The 20,000-nt window shown below is 47.4% G+C and overlaps 1 protein-coding gene across 1 annotated transcript in view; it reads right to left on the bottom strand.

Moving 5' to 3' along the window:
* Nucleotides 1-5,838: 5,838 nt before the first annotated feature.
* The window catches only part of fgd1 (FYVE, RhoGEF and PH domain containing 1), a 26,742-nt gene continuing 12,580 nt past the window's right edge, over nucleotides 5,839-20,000 (bottom strand). The window contains exons 7-18 of the mRNA XM_030056793.1: nucleotides 18,406-18,562; nucleotides 17,456-17,594; nucleotides 17,229-17,287; nucleotides 15,473-15,619; nucleotides 15,235-15,327; nucleotides 14,004-14,083; nucleotides 13,803-13,833; nucleotides 13,442-13,580; nucleotides 13,203-13,336; nucleotides 9,233-9,391; nucleotides 6,941-7,087; nucleotides 5,839-6,303 (exon numbers count right to left, since the gene is read on the bottom strand). Coding sequence (XP_029912653.1) covers nucleotides 6,043-6,303; nucleotides 6,941-7,087; nucleotides 9,233-9,391; nucleotides 13,203-13,336; nucleotides 13,442-13,580; nucleotides 13,803-13,833; nucleotides 14,004-14,083; nucleotides 15,235-15,327; nucleotides 15,473-15,619; nucleotides 17,229-17,287; nucleotides 17,456-17,594; nucleotides 18,406-18,562 — 1,546 coding nt within the window. The 3' untranslated portion in view covers nucleotides 5,839-6,042. The remainder of the gene's footprint in view (nucleotides 6,304-6,940; nucleotides 7,088-9,232; nucleotides 9,392-13,202; nucleotides 13,337-13,441; nucleotides 13,581-13,802; nucleotides 13,834-14,003; nucleotides 14,084-15,234; nucleotides 15,328-15,472; nucleotides 15,620-17,228; nucleotides 17,288-17,455; nucleotides 17,595-18,405; nucleotides 18,563-20,000) is intronic.

Below are 20,000 nucleotides of genomic sequence, written 5' to 3'. Positions count from 1 at the left end.
CTGAGAATAATCGGACCTCTAAATACTATATGCTTTATTAATCATGCAGGTTTGGCGATGTATAATTTAGTCATGTTTGTATATATATATATATATGTTTTACGGTCTCCATGGCAACAGCAGCCATAAACAGCCTGTAACACTGAGAAAGTTCATCAAGGAGAAAACAGCGTTGAGAAAACTATGATGGCGAACTCTGTTAAAAAACAACGAGCCGCTTTCAGCCCCACGAGCAGAGAGCTGCTGGAAACGCCCCGTCATGTTTCAGAGTGTAAAGTTAAAAAATCCACAAGACTCTACTGGCAATCACCATATTCAGGAAACACAGCCATATTTGGATCAGAACAGCAGGAAAAATAACAAATAATAACACTTTGGATTAAAAATTACAAATAAATATGAAACCACAGATCAGAAAGGTGGGACAGAGCGAGCCGTCTGGTTTGGCACAAGCAGAGTCTGTTAAACGTCTGTAAACTGTAAGGCAGGTCGACCGTGTGCTGATGAATGGACTGTACATCCCATAATACAAACTGTCATGGAGACACGATGCTGTTTCCTTCTGTCTACGCCGCTTTCACTGCCCGAGCATCATGGGAACTCGAGGCAGGACGCAGTGTACTGGAACCAGAACTAACTGGCAACTGGCCAGGACCGGTTAGAACCAGTCAGGACCGGTTAGAACTGGTTGTACCTGGCTGTAACTGCTCATAAATGCCTATAACTGGTTATGACAGGTTTATACTGGATATAACTGATCATAACTTTCTTGAACAATTAACTCATTAAAACCAGTCAGAACTGCTTATGTTTGGCCAGTTCTAACTGGCTGTAACTGGTTCTGACAGGCTCTCACAGGATATAACTGGTCATAACTGGCTCTAACTGGTTATAACTGGTTGTAAATGGCTACAAACTAAAGTGTATTGGTATCCAGACCAAAGTACAAAACAAACAAAGAAAAAAACAAAAACAACAGCAGATGTAAATACATAATGCGGATGTGATAAATTTGGCCACAGCTTCACTAGTTTTATATACTGAATACTGACTGTGTGTTTGGCACGCACAAAACACCACCGCACTGGTTCACACACACACCAGTCAGAACCGGCTAGAACCGGTCAGAACCGGCCTCAGAGTCTCTGGCAACAGAAAGAACAAAAACGGAGAAAAATTAATCAAAAATATTTTACCATCCAACACAGTCGTCATCACTTCTTTTCACCAGCGTTGCAGAGAGATGAAACCCAGAGGCATGATGGGAAGTCGGGCTGTTCAGTCAGTCTGCTTTGCATGCTAACGTCACGCTAACAAAGATAAGAGAGGCAGTGGAAAGCAGAGCTAGTGTGTTGATCACTGGTTACTATAGCAACTGCCACCGCCCTGGACTGTGGAGCCAACATGGCCGCCATGGATGTTCGGCTGTGGTGTGTGGCTAAGTGTTAACCTTTAACCTTTCCAGTCACATGACTGCAAGAGAATAAATTATATTTACAAAACTCGACTCTTTTTTTCTTCTTGTACCAACTTGCATTGAACAACAAACACAACCCAGATTCAAAAACAGTGAAATATCCAACAAGAATTCTCTTTTTCAGTTTCACCATAGCATCATATATAATAGTCATAATAATATTAATATTAATATTAATAATATTCTCTGTTTTCACTATCAAAACACTTTTTTCCAAAAGGCGGAGAGAGAAACACGACTGGGAGGGGAGATGATAAAAACAAGGGAGCAGGGCTCGTGGGCAGACTGAGCCGGGCTCCTCTGGGGTCAAAGGTCAACAGGAAGTGCTGTTTTTTTTTTTTTGGCGCTTTGTGACACCGCCTGCTGGTCACCTCAGTGGCGTCCTGCAGAAACCTCACGTCTCGCTCAGATGTGGGACAAATATAATAAATCACATCATGTGATTTCTGACATCCCGTGTCTCTGTTGATGTGTAGGAGGACCTCAAATCTGGGTTTCTGGATCCACCAGGTTTTCCTGTGTTTGGCTTAGATCCACGGGGTTTCAGCTGCTCTTTAAAACATTAAAATCTCTGAGTTTGATGATGTCCTGCAGAATCCCTGCGGCCTGAAACGCCACGAGAAATGTTGACCAACACAGAGCAAAACACAGAGCTACTCTGTTGTTTGGCCTCAGCTGCTACGGTGGCTGGGGTCTGACGGGGTCTGACCGGCTCTAACCGGGTCTGACCGGGTCAGCTCAGAGTTAGAGTTTGTTAAAGCTGCTCTAAGATCAGTGCAAGATAATGTGCAAGATAAGAGGATCTTCAACAAAATAACAGGGGCTTCTAATGAAACTAATATGAAATATTAGATGATCGGTTTTAACACCAAAGCAAATCTAAAATGATTTTTTCTTGGAGACAGCAGAGTTTAGTCTCTCTCAGCCAGCAGACTGCCTCCTGGGACTGTCAGGAGTCATGAGAATGAGAATAATGATCATGACGAGGACCTAAACACAGCTGGGATCGCCTAAAGCGGGGGGGCACCGCCCGTCCTGGGCATCAGGTCTCCAGGAGAGATGCTGCAGGCTGACGGGTCACCTGGCCAAACACTGGGGCTTCACAAGTTAGGCCAAGTATTTTTTTCCCCCTTTCTTCTTCTTCTTTTATAAAATTAATACATTTTACTTAGACTTCTTATTTTAATTCTGTTTGTTTTTCTCTCACATTTTTTCAAGTTTGAAGAGAAGAGGAAGAAGGAATTCTTCTTGTTTTTTTTTGTTTGTTTGTTTGTTTTTTTTACTCATGACTCTACAGTGTCCAACCAAAAATTGATCTTGTAGACTGATGTAATGATTTTTTCAAAAATATTTTTGAAAATAAATGAGGGGAATGTAATTCAGAGGGTTAAATAAAAGCCTGATAAAATCCAGGCCAGCCTCTGGGCTCCTTCAGGTTTCCATTAGTTTGCTCATATTTAGTATTTAGGCTGGCTGCCCTGAAAAGTCCACATGAGAGTTGGTGCCAAATGTTTTACAGTCTTTAAGTGACAGTGAAATAATATTTTAACCAGCAGAATAAACACGAGGCGTCAGAGGCTTTATAAAATGAAATATCAGAATCAGTTGAATCAAAGTGACGATTCTGAGGAAGCTCAAACTGAGGGCAGCGGCCCAGCGAGGGTCGCCCCTCACTGTGAGAGAGGGCCAGTTCCTCTGCAGGAGTGTACGGCTGAGTGGGAGACACATTCAGTTACTGAACACACAAATGTTACTGCAGTCACATCTACTGCTGCCGTCATGGTGGGGAAGTCAGATTATAATCCCACTAATTTATGCATTACGGCTCGGGTGGATTTTTCCTTATCTGCAATTGGTCGTAACCCTAAACCTAACCCTTTTTATGTGAGCGCGCACAGATCTAGGGAAAAGCCTGGGTTCAGTTAGCGAGCTGATAACCGGCTTTATGGGACCGAAAATCTGGATTGTAGATGTCTGGTTGAGTGAAACCAGATAACTAAGAGAAACCCCGGGGATGATAATCCAGCTGCATGGGACAGGGCCCAGGTTAGTCAGTGAACCTGCTTTCTGGAGTAAGCCCTGGTGGGAATGTGCTGCGTGTTTGTTTGTTTGTTTGTTTGTTTGTTTGTTTGTTTGTTTGGTGTCAGTGAGGAACACATTGTTGTCGTTGTCGTTGTTGTTTGGGAGTTCTCGACACGAGGTTTCTGCAGGCCGCTGATGGAAACTGAAGCAGACGGTGCTGCCTTCCTGCAGTCCCTCATCTGACCACCAGAGGGCAGAGAGGCTGCTGGGAAATGCAGTTCTGTCTGGCAGATCTTAGGGGCAGGAAGAAGAAACTAGACTGGAGAAAAGGGAAATCGGAGGCAAAATGTGGAAATATCAAGGGGTAATTTCGTTACAAAGACAATATCTCAGCATGTGGTTGTCTTAGTGCATCAGACGAGGACGGACGCCTCCTCGTTCTCTCGTCTCCGGGTCGTTTCAGTCTCGGCGACGGCTCCATCGACCGTCTGCACATCTGCAAACGCAAACTCTTCAGTTTTTTAAGCTTTTCTTTCAGTTCTCCTCCACAACAAGGCCAGTTAAAGGAGCGGCGGCAACTGTCCAGCTGGGCTCCAACATGGCGGCCACTGTGTTTCACCGGCTCCGCATGTAAAGGGACAGTTCACTGAACTGCAGTCTTTATCCACTCAGCTCGTCAAACACTCCTGTCTTCTGGAGAGGAAATGTGAACCCGCTCTGCCGACCTCCCTCTCTCTCTCTCTCTCTCTCTCTCTCTCTCTCTCTCTCTCTCACACACACACACACACACACACACACACACACACACACATAGGCAGTGTGTTTCCACCTCCCATAAGTCCACTCTATTCTGGAGAAATTTGAAAACACTGTGTTTTTGAAAACCTGGCCGTCCGCACCAAAACGTGACAGACGTGTGCAGAACAACACGTGTGTTGATTGTTTTGGTTCCAGCAGGATCACGTGACGTTCTCCCTGCTGCACGACACCGAGCGTTCTCACATTTATCCACTGTTTTGCAAAAGCCCGAGTTTTGATGGAAGAAAAAAACCAAACCAAAAAAAAACCAAAAACAGAAGAATAAAGATGTTTTCTCCAGATTTCCTGTGTTCTGTGTGGCGAGTCATTTTTAACGCGGCCTCGTGTTTTCAGTTTGGAGCGACACACACCTGTGTTACCTGCCGTCTGAATCTAACTGGGCAGCTTCGCTCTCTGGCGGCCCCTGGTGGCAGAGACAGGGAACAGTTTGAATTGTGAGGACACGAATTAAACTAATGCACGGTATTGTTATAGCATGACAATATCACACCAGTATCCTCAAAACAACAACAACAATAATAATAATAATAATAATAATAAATGTTCATGGTGCGTTCTGGCTGGAAATGCTTCCTGGTTCAATGAAGAACCTTTTTCAATGTTTTTTTCCCAAATGAGGAACCATCTACTAAAGAAAGTGGTTCTTTAGTAGCTGAGGGTTCTTCATCAAACAAACAACTCCATTTTATAAAGAGCCATTTTAAAATTAAAACTTCCTGGTTTCAATTCTGAATATAGAATTAACTGGGTTAGGGTTAGGGGTATGTTATTAAAAAAATATTTAAAAAAAAATTAATCGTCTAAATGGATTTGATTAGACCTGATAAGAGTAAGAATGACAGAGGCTTAAAGAAGCTCCCGTCTCTCTGTGATTCTGTTGTCCTCTGGGCTTCTGTGAGGTTCTGTGAGGTTCTGTGGGGTTCTGTGGGGTTCTGTAAGGTTCTGTGGGGTTCTGTGGGGTTCTGTGGGGGTCTGTGGGGGTCTGTTTGTTTCCTATGGAGCCACAGGGACTCTCTGTCCTCTAAATGATCTTTCACTTGGATCACTCCTGACCTTGTATTAAAAGTGGCAGGTCCTTTAGCTCTGTGGGACAGAACACACACACACACACACACACACACACACACACACACACACACACACACACACACACACACACACACAGCTGAGAGAGAGTGAGTAGAGTGAGAGACCATACTGCACAATATGAGGGAGATCAATAGTCAATATTCAGTATATCTTCCCAGCTCAGTGCGGTCTGCGGGGTCAGGCTCATGCTCTCCAAACCAAACACTGATCAGCACGGAGCGATCTGATTGGATGACGGTGGTGTTTCTGTAAACGGTCATGGCAGGACGGAACAGAAAGTGAAAGTGAAACTGCAGCGAGAAGGAGGAGGAGGAGGAGGAGGAGGAGGAGGAGGAGGAGGAGGAGGGAGAGATGGCCGACTTGTTCCAGCGAGTTCTGGTGAGTTCTGGTCCGCCACGACATTAACAGCCAGGAACCAATCATGCAGACTGAACACTAAATACACAGAGCTGTGTGTGTGTGTGTGTGTGTGTACGTGTGAGTGTGTGTGTGTGTGTGTGTGTGTGTGAGTGTGTGTGCGCTAGCTACTACTGCATGTGCTGTTTGTGTTTCCTAAACGGTCCAACAGGAATTCATTGACATTTGATTGACATGTGAAGACCCCGCCCTCCGTCTTCACTTCTCCTCTAATAAAATCATGTGTTCTCCCCGAGCTCCTCCCCCTCCTCCTCCAGGCTCTCAACTATTGGTCCGTGGACCTGTAACTCCTCCCCCCTGCCGGCACGTGATAGGACGTCCATCCAGCGCCGCTGTAGCTCCTCCCCCTCGGCGCTGAAGTAGAGCGTCAGGTGACTCTGGGAGATCTTGAAGGCATGGCGTCGCTCCAGGCGGTCACATGACTCGGGCAGGGAAACCTCAAAGCCAATCAGAGGCACGCTGCGCTGCGCCTTCACATCCTGCAGGAGACATGACATCATCAGCAGGTGACACACCCTCTCACCTGTCAGGGCCTCTCAGACCTCCTCGTGATCTGGACCCTGACGATGAAGCTGAGGATGATGATGAGCAAACACACCGACCGCAAGATTCACAGCAGTCAGATTAAAGCACGGTGTCAAAATAATCACTGCATTGTGTTACAAAAATTAAATAAGTAAAATCAGACCTGAGCAAATTCATTTCCTTCCAAACCATGAAGGGAAAAGACGATTAACAAGCGAAACAGACAGAAACGACCAGATGATCAGTGATGAAAAAAGAAAGAGCAAAACAAAAATTACCTGAAAAAATTACCTGAAAATTGGCAAAAAATAAATAAATAAATAAATAAAAATAAATATAATATAACAATAAAACTATATGTCTAATGATACATTTAATGATATATTCAAAGATTAGTCAAACAAAACTGCAAAAAAAATTGTTTTGAAATGACAAGAAAACTATATTTCTAATGATGTGATTAATGATATATTTTAGAATGATCAGATTTCTTCACAAGCTTTTCAACTCTTCCACATGTTGCTGAGGACCCCCTGGAGGCCCCTCAGGGACCCCCGGGGGTCCACGGACCCCACCTTGAGCCCAGTTTACCTGCGGAGCTCCGTAGATGTACAGCACCAGTGGCTCGTTCTCCGGGACGACGAACCACGCCTTCTGCCAGCCCCGCCCCCCGCCCTTCTCCATGTGGTGAAGAAAACTACAAATCACACTGTTCTCTGCAGCCAGGGAGGCCTGTTTCTATGGCAACGGAGAGAGAGACAGACAGAGAGAGAGACAGAGAGAGAGACAGAGAGAGATTCAGTTTCAGTGGGACTCACAGTCTGGCTGTCTTCCACACTAAAAGAACATCCAGCGGCGGCGTCACGGTGAAGGCAGCTTTAACTCACAGCTTCACCAAACTCTGTTTCTGTGTTTGACTTTGAAACAAACACAGCGTGTTGAGGACGGCGTGTTGAGGACGGCGTGTTGAAGACGGCGTGTTGAGGACGGCATGTTGAGGACGGCGTGTTGAAGACGGCGTGTTGAAGACGGCGTGTTGAGGACGGCGTGTTGAGGACGGCGTGTTGAGGACGGCGTGTTGAGGACGGCGTGTTGAGGACGGCGTGTTGAGGACGGCGTGTTGAGGACGGCGTGTTGAAGACGGCGTGTTGAAGACGGCGTGTTGAGGACGGCGTGTTGAGGACGGCGTGTTGAAGACGGCGTGTTGAGGACGGCGTGTTGAGGACGGCGTGTTGAGGACGGCGTGTTGAGGACAGCGTGTTGAGGACGGCGTGTTGAGGACGGCGTGTTGAGGACGGCGTGTTGAGGACGGCTTGTTGAAGGCGGCGTGTTGAGGACGGCGTGTTGAGGACGGCGTGTTGAGGACGGCGTGTTGAAGACGGCGTGTAGAAGACGGCGTGTTGAGGACGGCGTGTTGAAGACGGCGTGTTGAGGACGGCGTGTTGAGGACGGCGTGTTGAGGACGGCGTGTTGAGGACGGCGTGTTGAGGACGGCGTGTTGAAGACGGCGTGTTGAGGACGGCGTGTTGAGGACGGCGTGTTGAAGACGGCGTGTTGAGGACGGCGTGTTGAGGACGGCGTGTTGAGGACGGCGTGTTGAAGGCGGCGTGTTGAGGACGGCGTGTTGAAGGCGGCGTGTTGAGGACGGCGTGTTGAGGACGGCGTGTTGAGGACGGCGTGTTGAGGACGGCGTGTTGAGGACGGCGTGTTGAGGACAGCGTGTTTCCTCTGGACGTGACGTGTGGAGGCTGAAGCTGCTGCAGCTCCACCTTCATCATGACGAGCTGCAGACAGGCGGCTCCGTCACGTCTGAAACAGCCAATCAGCCGTCGCACCGCAGGACAGAGGCAGCAAAGATGGCCACTCCCTTGTTGTCATGGAAATCAAGCTGAAGAGTTTGTGATGGTGCTCTGATGTACAGCATCACTGTTACAGTCCTGTGATAAAACTCCATGCAACATGCAAAGCTCCTCTGTGAGCTGTCCCGCCTGTTTTTGCTAAGAAATGAGCAAAAAGAACTACCTGGAAAATTGCAAAAATATTTTTTAAAAAACTATTATTATAATTAATAGTGCTCTATTTAAATGTCAGATGTCTTCATTTCACACACACACACACACACACACACACACACACACACACACACACACACACGCACACACACACACGCCTCCTCAGTGGTGGGACGGGTTCTGCTGCTCAGGTTCCCTCCTGACAGCTGGCCTGGGACAGCAGATGGACATCAGCCTCTGGTTTTATATATATTTTTACTTTTTTTGTAAGTCCACTGTCCCTGACAAATACACCAAAAGTAAAATAATCATCTTAATCCAATACATCCTAATATCCATAGTATCCAAAACATTCAGTTTAAGACTAACAGCTGATTTTCATAAATGTTGTGAGCAGGGCTGGACTTCGTTTCTCTGTGTTTCCTCTCTACTTTAACTTCTGTTTGATCTGTCCCTGGCGTGACTGATTGATTGATTGATTGATTGACTGACTGATTGAGGGGGAGGGGGCCTCAGCTGTGATTGGGCCAGTCCAGTGTCAGTCATGAATAACGAGCCAATCAGAACACAACGACCAAAGAGCCCAAAGAGCCAATGTCAGAATCAAACATACCTGTCTGTTTTACTGCTCAGTCAGTCAACATGAAAATTAATGAATAAATAAATGAAAGCCGTGGGCCCACATGACCTGCTGGCACATCGGGCACACCGGGCACACCTGGCACACCTGGCACACCTGGCACGAGCCAGGTGGCTGTTTGTCATACAAATATAGAGAACACACAAACATGCATACGGAAAGGTAACAGTCTGCCAGTGACAGTGACGTCACCATGACATCACCGTGACATCACTGTGATGTCATACTGACCTCCAGGATGGAGCGCCTCCTCTGGCTGCTGGTGGTCAGCGTGGCGGGGGAGGGCAGGACTCCCACCAGCGTGGCGTAGCAGTCGATACACACCCGGTTGGTCCGGTTGTTGTCGTACGACAGGCGAGCACGAAACTCTGAACATTTCCCACAAACCACCTGGAGATGACGCAGAGGAAACAACATCAAGATTTGTCCGAGCTGGTCAGAGATCAGACTTAATGTCTAAAGTTAAAAACACCAATCCGAGGAGAGATAACAGTCAGCTTGGTTGGATCTGACATGTTTGTCAGCGGAAACATAGAGGAAGTCAGGAAACTGCAGTGATATCTGTCAAACTGTGCATCAACACTATGGAATGGCTCTTGACCAATCAAATTACTGGATACGATGACCTGCAGTATAAACGTATAATGTATAACCCTAACCCTAACAGGGTAACAGAAGGGTAACAGAAGGGTAACAGCAGGGTAACAGCAGGATAACAGCAGAGTAATAACAAGGTAATAACAGGGTAACAGCAGGGTAATAGCAGGGTAACAACAGGGTAATAGCAGGGTAAAAACAGGGTAACAGCAGGGTAACAGCAGGGCAATAGCAGGGTAACAGCAGGGTAACAGCAGGGTAATAACAGGGTAATAACAGGGTAACAGCAGGGTAACAGCAGGGTAAAAGCAGGGTAATAGCAGAGTAATAACAGGGTAATAACAGGGTAACAGCAGGGTAATAGCAGGGTAACAACAAGGTAAAAGCAGGGTAATAGCAGGGTAATAGCAGGGTAATAACAGGGTAACAGCAGGGTAACAACAGGGTAACAACAGGGTAATAGCAGGGTAACAGCAGGGTAATAACAGGGTAACAACAGGGTAATAACAGGGTAACAGCAGGATAACAACAGGGTAACAACAGGGTAACAGCAGGGTAATAACAGGGTAACAGCAGGGTAATAACAGGGTAACAGCAGGGTAATAGCAGGGTAACAACAGGGTAACAGCAGGGTAACAGCAGGGTAACAGCAGGGTAATAACAGGGTAACAGCAGGGTAACAGCAGGGTAACAGCAGGATAATAACAGGGTAACAGCAGGGTAACAGCAGGGTAACAGCAGGGTAATAACAGGGTAATAACAGGGTAACAGCAGGGTAATAGCAGGGTAACAGCAGGGTAACAGCAGGGTAACAGCAGGGTAACAGCAGGGTAATTGCAGGGTAACAGCAGGGTAATAACAGGGTAACAGCAGGGTAATAACAGGGTAATAACAGGGTAACAGCAGGGTAATAGCAGGGTAACAACAGGGTAACAGCAGGGTAACAGCAGGGTAACAGCAGGGTAATAACAGGGTAACAGCAGGGTAACAGCAGGGTAACAGCAGGATAATAACAGGGTAACAGCAGGGTAACAGCAGGGTAACAGCAGGGTAACAGCAGGGTAACAACAGGGTAATAACAGGGTAACAGCAGGGTAACAACAGGGTAACAGCAGGGCAACAGCAGGGTAACAGCAGGGTAATAACAGGGTAACAGCAGGGTAACAGCAGGGTAACAGCAGGATAATAACAGGGTAACAGCAGGGTAACAGCAGGGTAATAACAGGGTAATAACAGGGTAACAACAGGGTAGCAACAGGGTAACAACAGGGTAATAGCAGGGTAACAACAGGGTAATAACAGGGTAACAACAGGGTAATAACAGGGTAACAGCAGGATAACAACAGGGTAACAACAGGGTAACAGCAGGGTAATAACAGGGTAACAGCAGGGTAATAGCAGGGTAACAACAGGGTAACAGCAGGGTAACAGCAGGGTAACAGCAGGGTAATAACAGGGTAACAGCAGGGTAACAGCAGGATAATAACAGGGTAACAGCAGGGTAGCAGCAGGGTAACAGCAGGGTAACAGCAGGGTAATAACAGGGTAATAACAGGGTAACAGCAGGGTAACAGCAGGGTAACAGCAGGATAACAGCAGGGTAATTGCAGGGTAACAGCAGGGTAATAACAGGGTAACAGCAGGGTAATAACAGGGTAATAACAGGGTAACAGCAGGGTAATAGCAGGGTAACAACAGGGTAACAGCAGGGTAACAGCAGGGTAACAGCAGGGTAATAACAGGGTAACAGCAGGGTAACAGCAGGGTAACAGCAGGATAATAACAGGGTAACAGCAGGGTAACAGCAGGGTAACAGCAGGGTAACAGCAGGGTAACAACAGGGTAATAACAGGGTAACAGCAGGGTAACAACAGGGTAACAGCAGGGTAACAGCAGGGTAACAGCAGGGTAACAACAGGGTAATAGCAGGGTAACAGCAGGGTAATAACAGGGTAACAACAGGGTAATAACAGGGTAACAGCAGGATAACAACAGGGTAACAACAGGGTAACAGCAGGGTAATAACAGGGTAACAGCAGGGTAATAACAGGGTAACAGCAGGGTAATAGCAGGGTAACAACAGGGTAACAGCAGGGTAACAGCAGGGTAACAGCAGGGTAATAACAGGGTAACAGCAGGGTAACAGCAGGGTAACAGCAGGATAATAACAGGGTAACAGCAGGGTAACAGCAGGGTAACAGCAGGGTAATAACAGGGTAATAACAGGGTAACAGCAGGGTAACAGCAGGGTAACAGCAGGGTAACAGCAGGGTAACAGCAGGGTAACAGCAGGGTAATTGCAGGGTAACAGCAGGGTAATAACAGGGTAACAGCAGGGTAATAACAGGGTAATAACAGGGTAACAGCAGGGTAATAGCAGGGTAACAACAGGGTAACAGCAGGGTAACAGCAGGGTAACAGCAGGGTAATAACAGGGTAACAGCAGGGTAACAGCAGGGTAACAGCAGGATAATAACAGGGTAACAGCAGGGTAACAGCAGGGTAACAGCAGGGTAACAGCAGGGTAACAACAGGGTAATAACAGGGTAACAGCAGGGTAACAACAGGGTAACAGCAGGGCAACAGCAGGGTAACAGCAGGGTAATAACAGGGTAACAGCAGGGTAACAGCAGGGTAACAGCAGGATAATAACAGGGTAACAGCAGGGTAACAGCAGGGTAATAACAGGGTAATAACAGGGTAACAACAGGGTAGCAACAGGGTAACAACAGGGTAATAGCAGGGTAACAACAGGGTAATAACAGGGTAACAACAGGGTAATAACAGGGTAACAGCAGGATAACAACAGGGTAACAACAGGGTAACAGCAGGGTAATAACAGGGTAACAGCAGGGTAATAGCAGGGTAACAACAGGGTAACAGCAGGGTAACAGCAGGGTAACAGCAGGGTAATAACAGGGTAACAGCAGGGTAACAGCAGGATAATAACAGGGTAACAGCAGGGTAGCAGCAGGGTAACAGCAGGGTAACAGCAGGGTAATAACAGGGTAATAACAGGGTAACAGCAGGGTAACAGCAGGGTAACAGCAGGATAACAGCAGGGTAATTGCAGGGTAACAGCAGGGTAATAACAGGGTAACAGCAGGGTAATAACAGGGTAATAACAGGGTAACAGCAGGGTAATAGCAGGGTAACAACAGGGTAACAGCAGGGTAACAGCAGGGTAACAGCAGGGTAATAACAGGGTAACAGCAGGGTAACAGCAGGGTAACAGCAGGATAATAACAGGGTAACAGCAGGGTAACAGCAGGGTAACAGCAGGGTAACAGCAGGGTAACAACAGGGTAATAACAGGGTAACAGCAGGGTAACAACAGGGTAACAGCAGGGTAACAGCAGGGTAACAGCAGGGTAACAACAGGGTAACAGCAGGGTAACAGCAGGGTAACAGCAGGATAATAACAGGGTAACAGCAGGGTAACAGCAGGGTAACAGCAGGGTAATAACAGGGTAATAACAGGGTAACAGCAGGGTAATAGCAGGGTAACAGCAGGATAACAGCAGGGTAACAGCAGGGTAACAGCAGGGTAACAGCAGGGTAATTGCAGGGTAACAGCAGGGTAATAACTGGGTAATAAACGTACGTGTCCGCAGGCTTTACAGTGGTGACGTCTCTTGGTGATGGAGTTGAACGGCTCCTGACATTTCATACACAGAGTCACTTCCTTCTCCCTGATCGGAGTCGGAGCTCGCTTCCCCAGCTCCACACAGCTCTGAGAGACAGACAGACAGGCAGACAGACAGACATCATACTGAAATAAATAATATTAATAAATAATATTTAGTTAGTTAGTTAGTAACAGTTATTTAGTTAGTTAATAGTTACAGTTATAGTTTGTGTGTTTATGTGTGTGTGTTACCGGGGAGTGAGGCGGGGTGCTCTCGTCGTCCCGGGCTGAACAGTTCAGATGTCTGAAGCTCTCCACCGTCTGCTCGTGCCGCTGGATGGTGGCCTGGATGGCCTGCACACACACACACACACGCACACGCACACGCACACGCACACGCACACGCACACACAGATTAACTAAACACAAAGCACATGAAAATTATCCATTGAAAACAAACAGAAACATCACACACAGCCAATCAAACATGCTGTGCGTGTGTGTGTGTGTGTGTGTGTGTGTGTGTGTGTGTGTGTGTGTGTGTGTGCATGTGTGTGTGTATGTGTATGTGTGTACCTGGATCCAGTCTTTTTTCTCCTCCTCAGTCCTACAGACAAAACCAGGAAGTGAAAAATATGGCTTATTCATCTATTGTTTGTTTGCTTTCTTGTTAGTTCAATCTGTAAACCATTGTTTTTGAAAAATGCTTTACAAAAAAAGTTTATATCATCATCATCATCATCATCATCATCATCATCAGAATGAATCTGTGTGTACCTGGCCTGCAGCTCCAGGGATCTCTGTTTTCCAGACACCAGGAAGGTTCTGGGAACAGCAACACTGCTGGTCTCCTTCAGCTGCAGGAGACAGACAGGCAGAGAGAGAGACAGGCAGGGAGACAGACAGAGAGGGAGACAGGGAGAAAGACAGGAAGAAAGAGAGAGAGAGAGAGTGAGAGTGAGAGAGACAGGTATGGGTTATATTCAGTTCCTCACTAATATGAAACACGAGGCCCGTCACATTCTCTACACTCTGAAGGAACCCAGAGGGCAACTCGCAGTCTGGGCCTGGTCCTGGTCCTGTTCTTGTCCTTGTCCTTGTCCTTGTCCTTGTCCTTGTCCTTGTTCTTGTTCTTGTTCTTGTTCTTGTCCTTGTTCTTGTCCTTGTTCCTGTTCCTGTTCCTGTTCCTGTTCCTGTTCCTGTTCCTGTTCTTGTTCTTGTTCTTGTCCTTGTTCTTGTCCTTGTTCCTGTTCCTGTTCTTGTTCCTGGTTGTGTTCCTTGTCATGCTACTGGTCCTGTCCCTGCTCCTGCTCTTGTTCCTGGTTCCTGATTCCTGGTCCTGGTATGTTCCTGTTCTTGTCCCTGGTTCCTGGTTCCTGTTCCTGGTCCTGTTCCTGTTCCTGTTCCTGTTCTTGTTCCTGGTTCCTGGCCCTGTTCCTGGTCCTGTTCTTGGCCCTGTTCTTGTTCCTGGTTCTGTTCCTTGTCATGTTCCTGGTCCTGGTCCTTTGCTTGTTCCTGGTTCCTGGTTCTTGTTCTGGTTCTGTTCCTTGTCATGTTCCTGGTCCTGGTCCTGGTCCTGTTCTTGTTCCTGGTTCTGTTCCTTGTCATGTTCCTGGTCCTGGTCCTTTGCTTGTTCCTGGTTCCTGGTTCTTGTTCTGGTTCTGTTCCTTGTCATGTTCTTGGTCCTGGTCCTGTTCTTGTTCCTGGTTCTCTTCTTTGTCATGCTCCTGGTCCTATTCCTGGTCCTGTGTTCTTCAATTGTGCAGCGGTACATTTATAGTGAAGTGCAAACATCTGTTGCAGTGTCATGTGTTTCAGGTAGGGGGCGCTAAGTGAGAGGACCCACAGGAGTTCTCTGCTAGTGCAGAGAACGTTACGGCCTGAAAGCACCAGACTCAGTGTGACTGCTGCATGAAGTTTGTTCTCAGCGTTTCTCTGCTAACTTTAACATGGAACCCCGACGCTGTTCTCTGCTGTGATTGGCCAAAATCCTCCAGTCAAGACTCACCTCCATACCGTCCACATCAATGCGAGCCCGCACGCCAAACTTCTGACCAATCAGACGCAACTTTGGGACGCAGTACAGCAACCTGTCATTAAACTGAGAGAGAGAGAGAGACAGAGAGAGAGAGAGGGAGAGAGAGAGAGAGAGAGAGAGAGAGAGACCTGACAATGTCAGACAGTGGAACACGATACAGTGGAACAGAACAGAACAGAACAGAACCAAAGAGAACAGAAGGCAGTACCAGGATGAGGTATCTGTCCTGCGACGTGCCGTTCTTATTGGACAGTTTGAGGATGTGACCCTCCTTAATGAGCTCGTTAGTCGGGTTAACGATGTCTTCTTCTCCTCCCAACAACTCATACACCTTCAACAGCTTCCTCATCCTCTCCTGGACAGGCAGACAGGCAAACAGACAGACAGGCAGACAGACAGTTAGACAGACAGACAGGTCATGTGTGTCAGTATGTTCTGTGTCAGCAGCTACTGGTCACATGGATGATATTCCTTCAACTTGACCGAAATCGTTCTGATCAGAGATTCCAGCCTCACTGTTTCCATGGAGACTGAACACAGGGATGTGGAGAGACGAGTGTTTACATGTTCACACACCTCAAAGCATTTAATCAGAACTTTCTCTGACCTGCAGGAAGTGGTTCCACCTGCTGGGAAGGGTCTAATCTAAATATGAATATAATATGATGTAATATGATTTGATATATGTGTAACTGTATATGTTACATGTTTTTAATTTATTTCATTTTTTTATTTTTTCTTCTGTTTTTTATTAGGTTTTGCTTGTAAATCTTTTGATTATATTGTATTTCGTATTTGACCCCAGGAAGAATAGTCACTACTGAGGCAGTGACTAATGGGGATCAACAATAAACAATAAACAATAAACAATATAAATATAATTTAGGCTGAGTCATGTTGTCCATGTTGGCCAGTGGTGGCGCCCCCATCAGGTTGTCCATCAGACTGTAAAAGTGAAACCTGACCTTCAAGCCTTCAAACTTCTCCAGCAGCTTTTTGATTTGCTCGATGGTTCACTGGATTCTGGCTTCATTCGTCTTTTCAAACGACTTGTGTGAACGACTCGTGGTTTCCTTTCAGCCACGGAGCCGCTCAACAATCTTTCACAGATTTTGTCCGTGTTTGTGCTCCTCCCAGAAAGTCCTCACGTCACACAAGTTCCCCCCACGTGGGGCAAACAGAGCAGAAAGAACAGATTTATTCCAACCAGAGAGAAACCAGCAGCTTCACAGTTGCCATGGTTATTAGGCGCTAATGTTTTCCATTGAACAGATAATCAAAGGTTTGCAGCGGCGCTCTGAACCCGACTGAAGCCCCTCTGACCGGGCCACCCTCCTCTGACTGAGGGGGGACATGAGGAGGTTTTATTCTGACTGGGCTGCTGGTCTGATTCTTATTAGAGTCATGTAAACACAGCTGACTGTCACAGCTCTGTCTCTCTGCATGAGTTATTTAAAGGGGATGGACAGGACTGATCTGATTGGTCGTGACTGTAGCTCCTCCTACTCCCACTGTCACTCCTCAGTTCTGTTTCTGTTTATCAGCTGCATGTGTTTTCAGCAGAATGCTCCTTTAATCACTGATGCTTAATTAGAGAGCGCAGCAGCAAACGACATAGGCATGAGCAGATCACTCACTCACACACACACACACACACACACACACACACACACACACACACACTCACACACACTCTGCTCAGTCTGATCCATGATGAGGTTTTCAGGCAGTTGAAGAGTTAACGAGGTTAATTAGAGTCAGTTAATTAGAGGCAGCAGGCAGAGTCACACCAGGCCTAACCACTAACTGATGGCTAATGACAGCTTTGATCTGCTCTGTGTGTGTGTGTGTGTGTGTGTGTGTGTGTGTGTTGTGGTCTTAAGGGGGGGTAACCATAGGTTATGTCTGACAGCTTAGGGTGGTGAATGTGTGTGAATGTAAACCGCACACACACACACACTCACCATCTTCCTGATGGCGGCGTTGGAGTGCTCAGCTGCTGTGGCGATGAGTTCAAGAGACTCTGTAAAACACAAACACAGAAAAAAGTTCCACCAACTAGAACACACTGGAAACGGAATACTGACGTGTGTGTGTGTGAGTGTGTGTGTGAGTGTCTCTGTGTGTGTGTGTGTGTCTCTGTGTGAGTGTGTGTGTGTGTGTGTGTGTGTGTGTGTGTGTGAGTGTGTACTCTGGGCGTCGGGGTGGTCCGGGGCGTCCTGTGGGAGGCGGTGCAGGTAGTCTTTGAGCAGCAGTTCGTAGCGAGGGATCCTCTGCACCGGCTCGAGCATGTGGTGCTGCAGGGTCAGGTTCCCACAGCGCTCCTCCCTCTGCAACAACCAGCCAGCAACAACCAGTCAGAAACAACCAGCCAGCAACAACCAGCCAGCAACAACCACCCAGCAACAACCAGTCAGAAACAACCAGCCAGCAACAACCAGCCGGCAACAACCAGCCGGCAACAACCAGCCAGCAACAACCAGCCAGCAACAACCAGTCAGAAACAACCAGCCAGCAACAACCAGCCAGCAACACAGACAGGCGGACAGGTGTTCAGACAGACAGGCAGACAGGTGGTCAGACAGACAGGCAGACAGGCAGACAGGTGGTCAGACAGACAGGCAGTCAGGCAGACAGGCAGGCAGGTGGTCAGACAGACAGACAGACAGACAGACAAGCAGACAGGCAGGTGGTCAGACAGACAGACAGACAGACAGGTGGTCAGACAGACAGGCAGACAGGTGGTCATACAGACAGACAGACAGACAAGCAGACAGACAGGTGGTCAGACAGACAGACAGGTGGTCAGACAGACAGGCAGACAGGTGGTCATACAGACAGACAGACAGACAAGCAGACAGACAGGTGGTCAGACAGACAGACAGACAGGCAGGTGGTCAGACAGACAGGCAGACAGGTGGTCATACAGACAGACAGACAGACAGACAAGCAGACAGGCAGGTGGTCAGACAGACAGGCAGACAGACAAGCAGACAGGCAGGTGGTCATACAGACAGACAAGCGGTCAGACAGACAGACAGGCAGTGAGAAAGACAGACAGGCAGGCAGACAGACAGACAGGCAGGCAGATAAGCAGACAGACAGACAGACAGTCAGGCAGGCAGGCAGACAGACAGGTACCTGGGTCTCCTGGATGATGCTCTTGAAGGGGGCGGAGCGTTCCATCCAGACGGTCAGCAGCTCCATGGCTCTGTCGAAGTTCTTCACGTACTCTCCGTACATCTTCAGGAAGGGAGCCAGCTTCTGCAGGATGTCCCCGATCCGCGGGTTCGAGTCCCTGCCCACACACACACACACACACACACACACACACACACACACAGAGATACCTTCAGAATAAAACTGCTCATCCTGCTGCCAGTTGTTTTCAAACTGTGTTGCCTAGCAACAGCACGCAGTAACACCGCCGGGTGTCGGCGCTGTTGCCTGTGTGTTGTTGCTCACAACGCTCACTTCCTGTCGAGACGACCTCATGGATCATAATGGGAGGACTGTTTTGGTGACTTCCAGACACACTCATCCTCTGCTCTTGTTGCTTAGCAACACAGGAAGTATCCCAAGCTTTAATCAGCCTAACAACCTTAAATGTGACTTTGGATCAGAAGACACTGTCAACCTGATGCTTCTGTTGTGTTTGTTCTACACACAAATGTCAATTTTTAAGTTATTCACACATTCTGTGCGTTTCTCCCTGAAGGTGATCACTTTGTTCAGGATCCAATAAAACCCAGACTCTTCAAAAGTCCCTTACAGCTGCACTGATTTAGCACCACTAGAGGGAGTCAGGAGCACAAACTCTTACGGCCCTTCTTTTAGCCTTCCTTTCAATCTGGACACGACAACAGTGGGTTTCTGGATGGAAACCAGGGATCATGTGATTCTCTGGACTCCTGCTGGATTAACTGGGATTATTCTCAACGTGAAAATACAGTGAAGCTGCAGACTTTCGGCCACTAGGTGGCGCTGCTCTGAATGAATTTTTTCTGACGCCGCTAATGTATGAGGCTCTCGTGTGACTGATGTGACTTGTGGATCAGTTTCTCTGCAGAACGAGGCGTTTCAGAGACACTCTGAGTGAAGCTGAGGAGGCGAGGGGAGGAAGAGGAGGAGGAGGAGGAGGAGGAGGAGGAGGAGGAGCTTCTTCAGGCCCAGACAGACATTTAGAGATCAGAGCAGAAGGACCAACAGGCTGAAAGCTGCAGGCCTGTGTTGGGACTCTCCTCCTACACACTCAGTCTGGACTCCATCCTGCCGACGCCGCCAGCTGCCTGCTGTTCACACTGAGGTGACTGCTCAGTATCCCACAATGCATTTCACACCAACCAGTGTTAATTTTTTTTTTGTCAGTTCTGCTTTATTTGACAGTGGCAGTAGAGAGAGACAGGACGCTGCGATGAGGCCTGAACAGGTGGGACGGGCTCCACCAGGTGAGCTACCTGGGCGCCCCGCTTTAGTACGTTTTTAAAAACATCCAGAGGACACAGCCGCCATGTGATGTCATCATTTAGGTTATTTTTTCTCTGCTGTTTAAACTCTTCATATTTCTATTTTTTCTATATTCCTTGTTTATAGTGTATATATTGCTTGCTGCTATTTATCATCTGTCTATACTGTAAATTTGCACATTGCCCACATCTATGCACATTGTATACATCTACTGGTTTTTTGGTTTTTTGCACATTGGGTACTTAGATCTTTAGATCTCTAGTGTCATC

The sequence above is a fragment of the Myripristis murdjan genome, chromosome 7, assembly GCF_902150065.1.
Source record: "Myripristis murdjan chromosome 7, fMyrMur1.1, whole genome shotgun sequence".
NCBI lineage: Eukaryota > Metazoa > Chordata > Actinopteri > Holocentriformes > Holocentridae > Myripristis > Myripristis murdjan.
The sequence above is the reverse complement of the archived record's forward strand: the minus strand, read 5'-3'. Positions and strand labels throughout refer to the sequence as shown.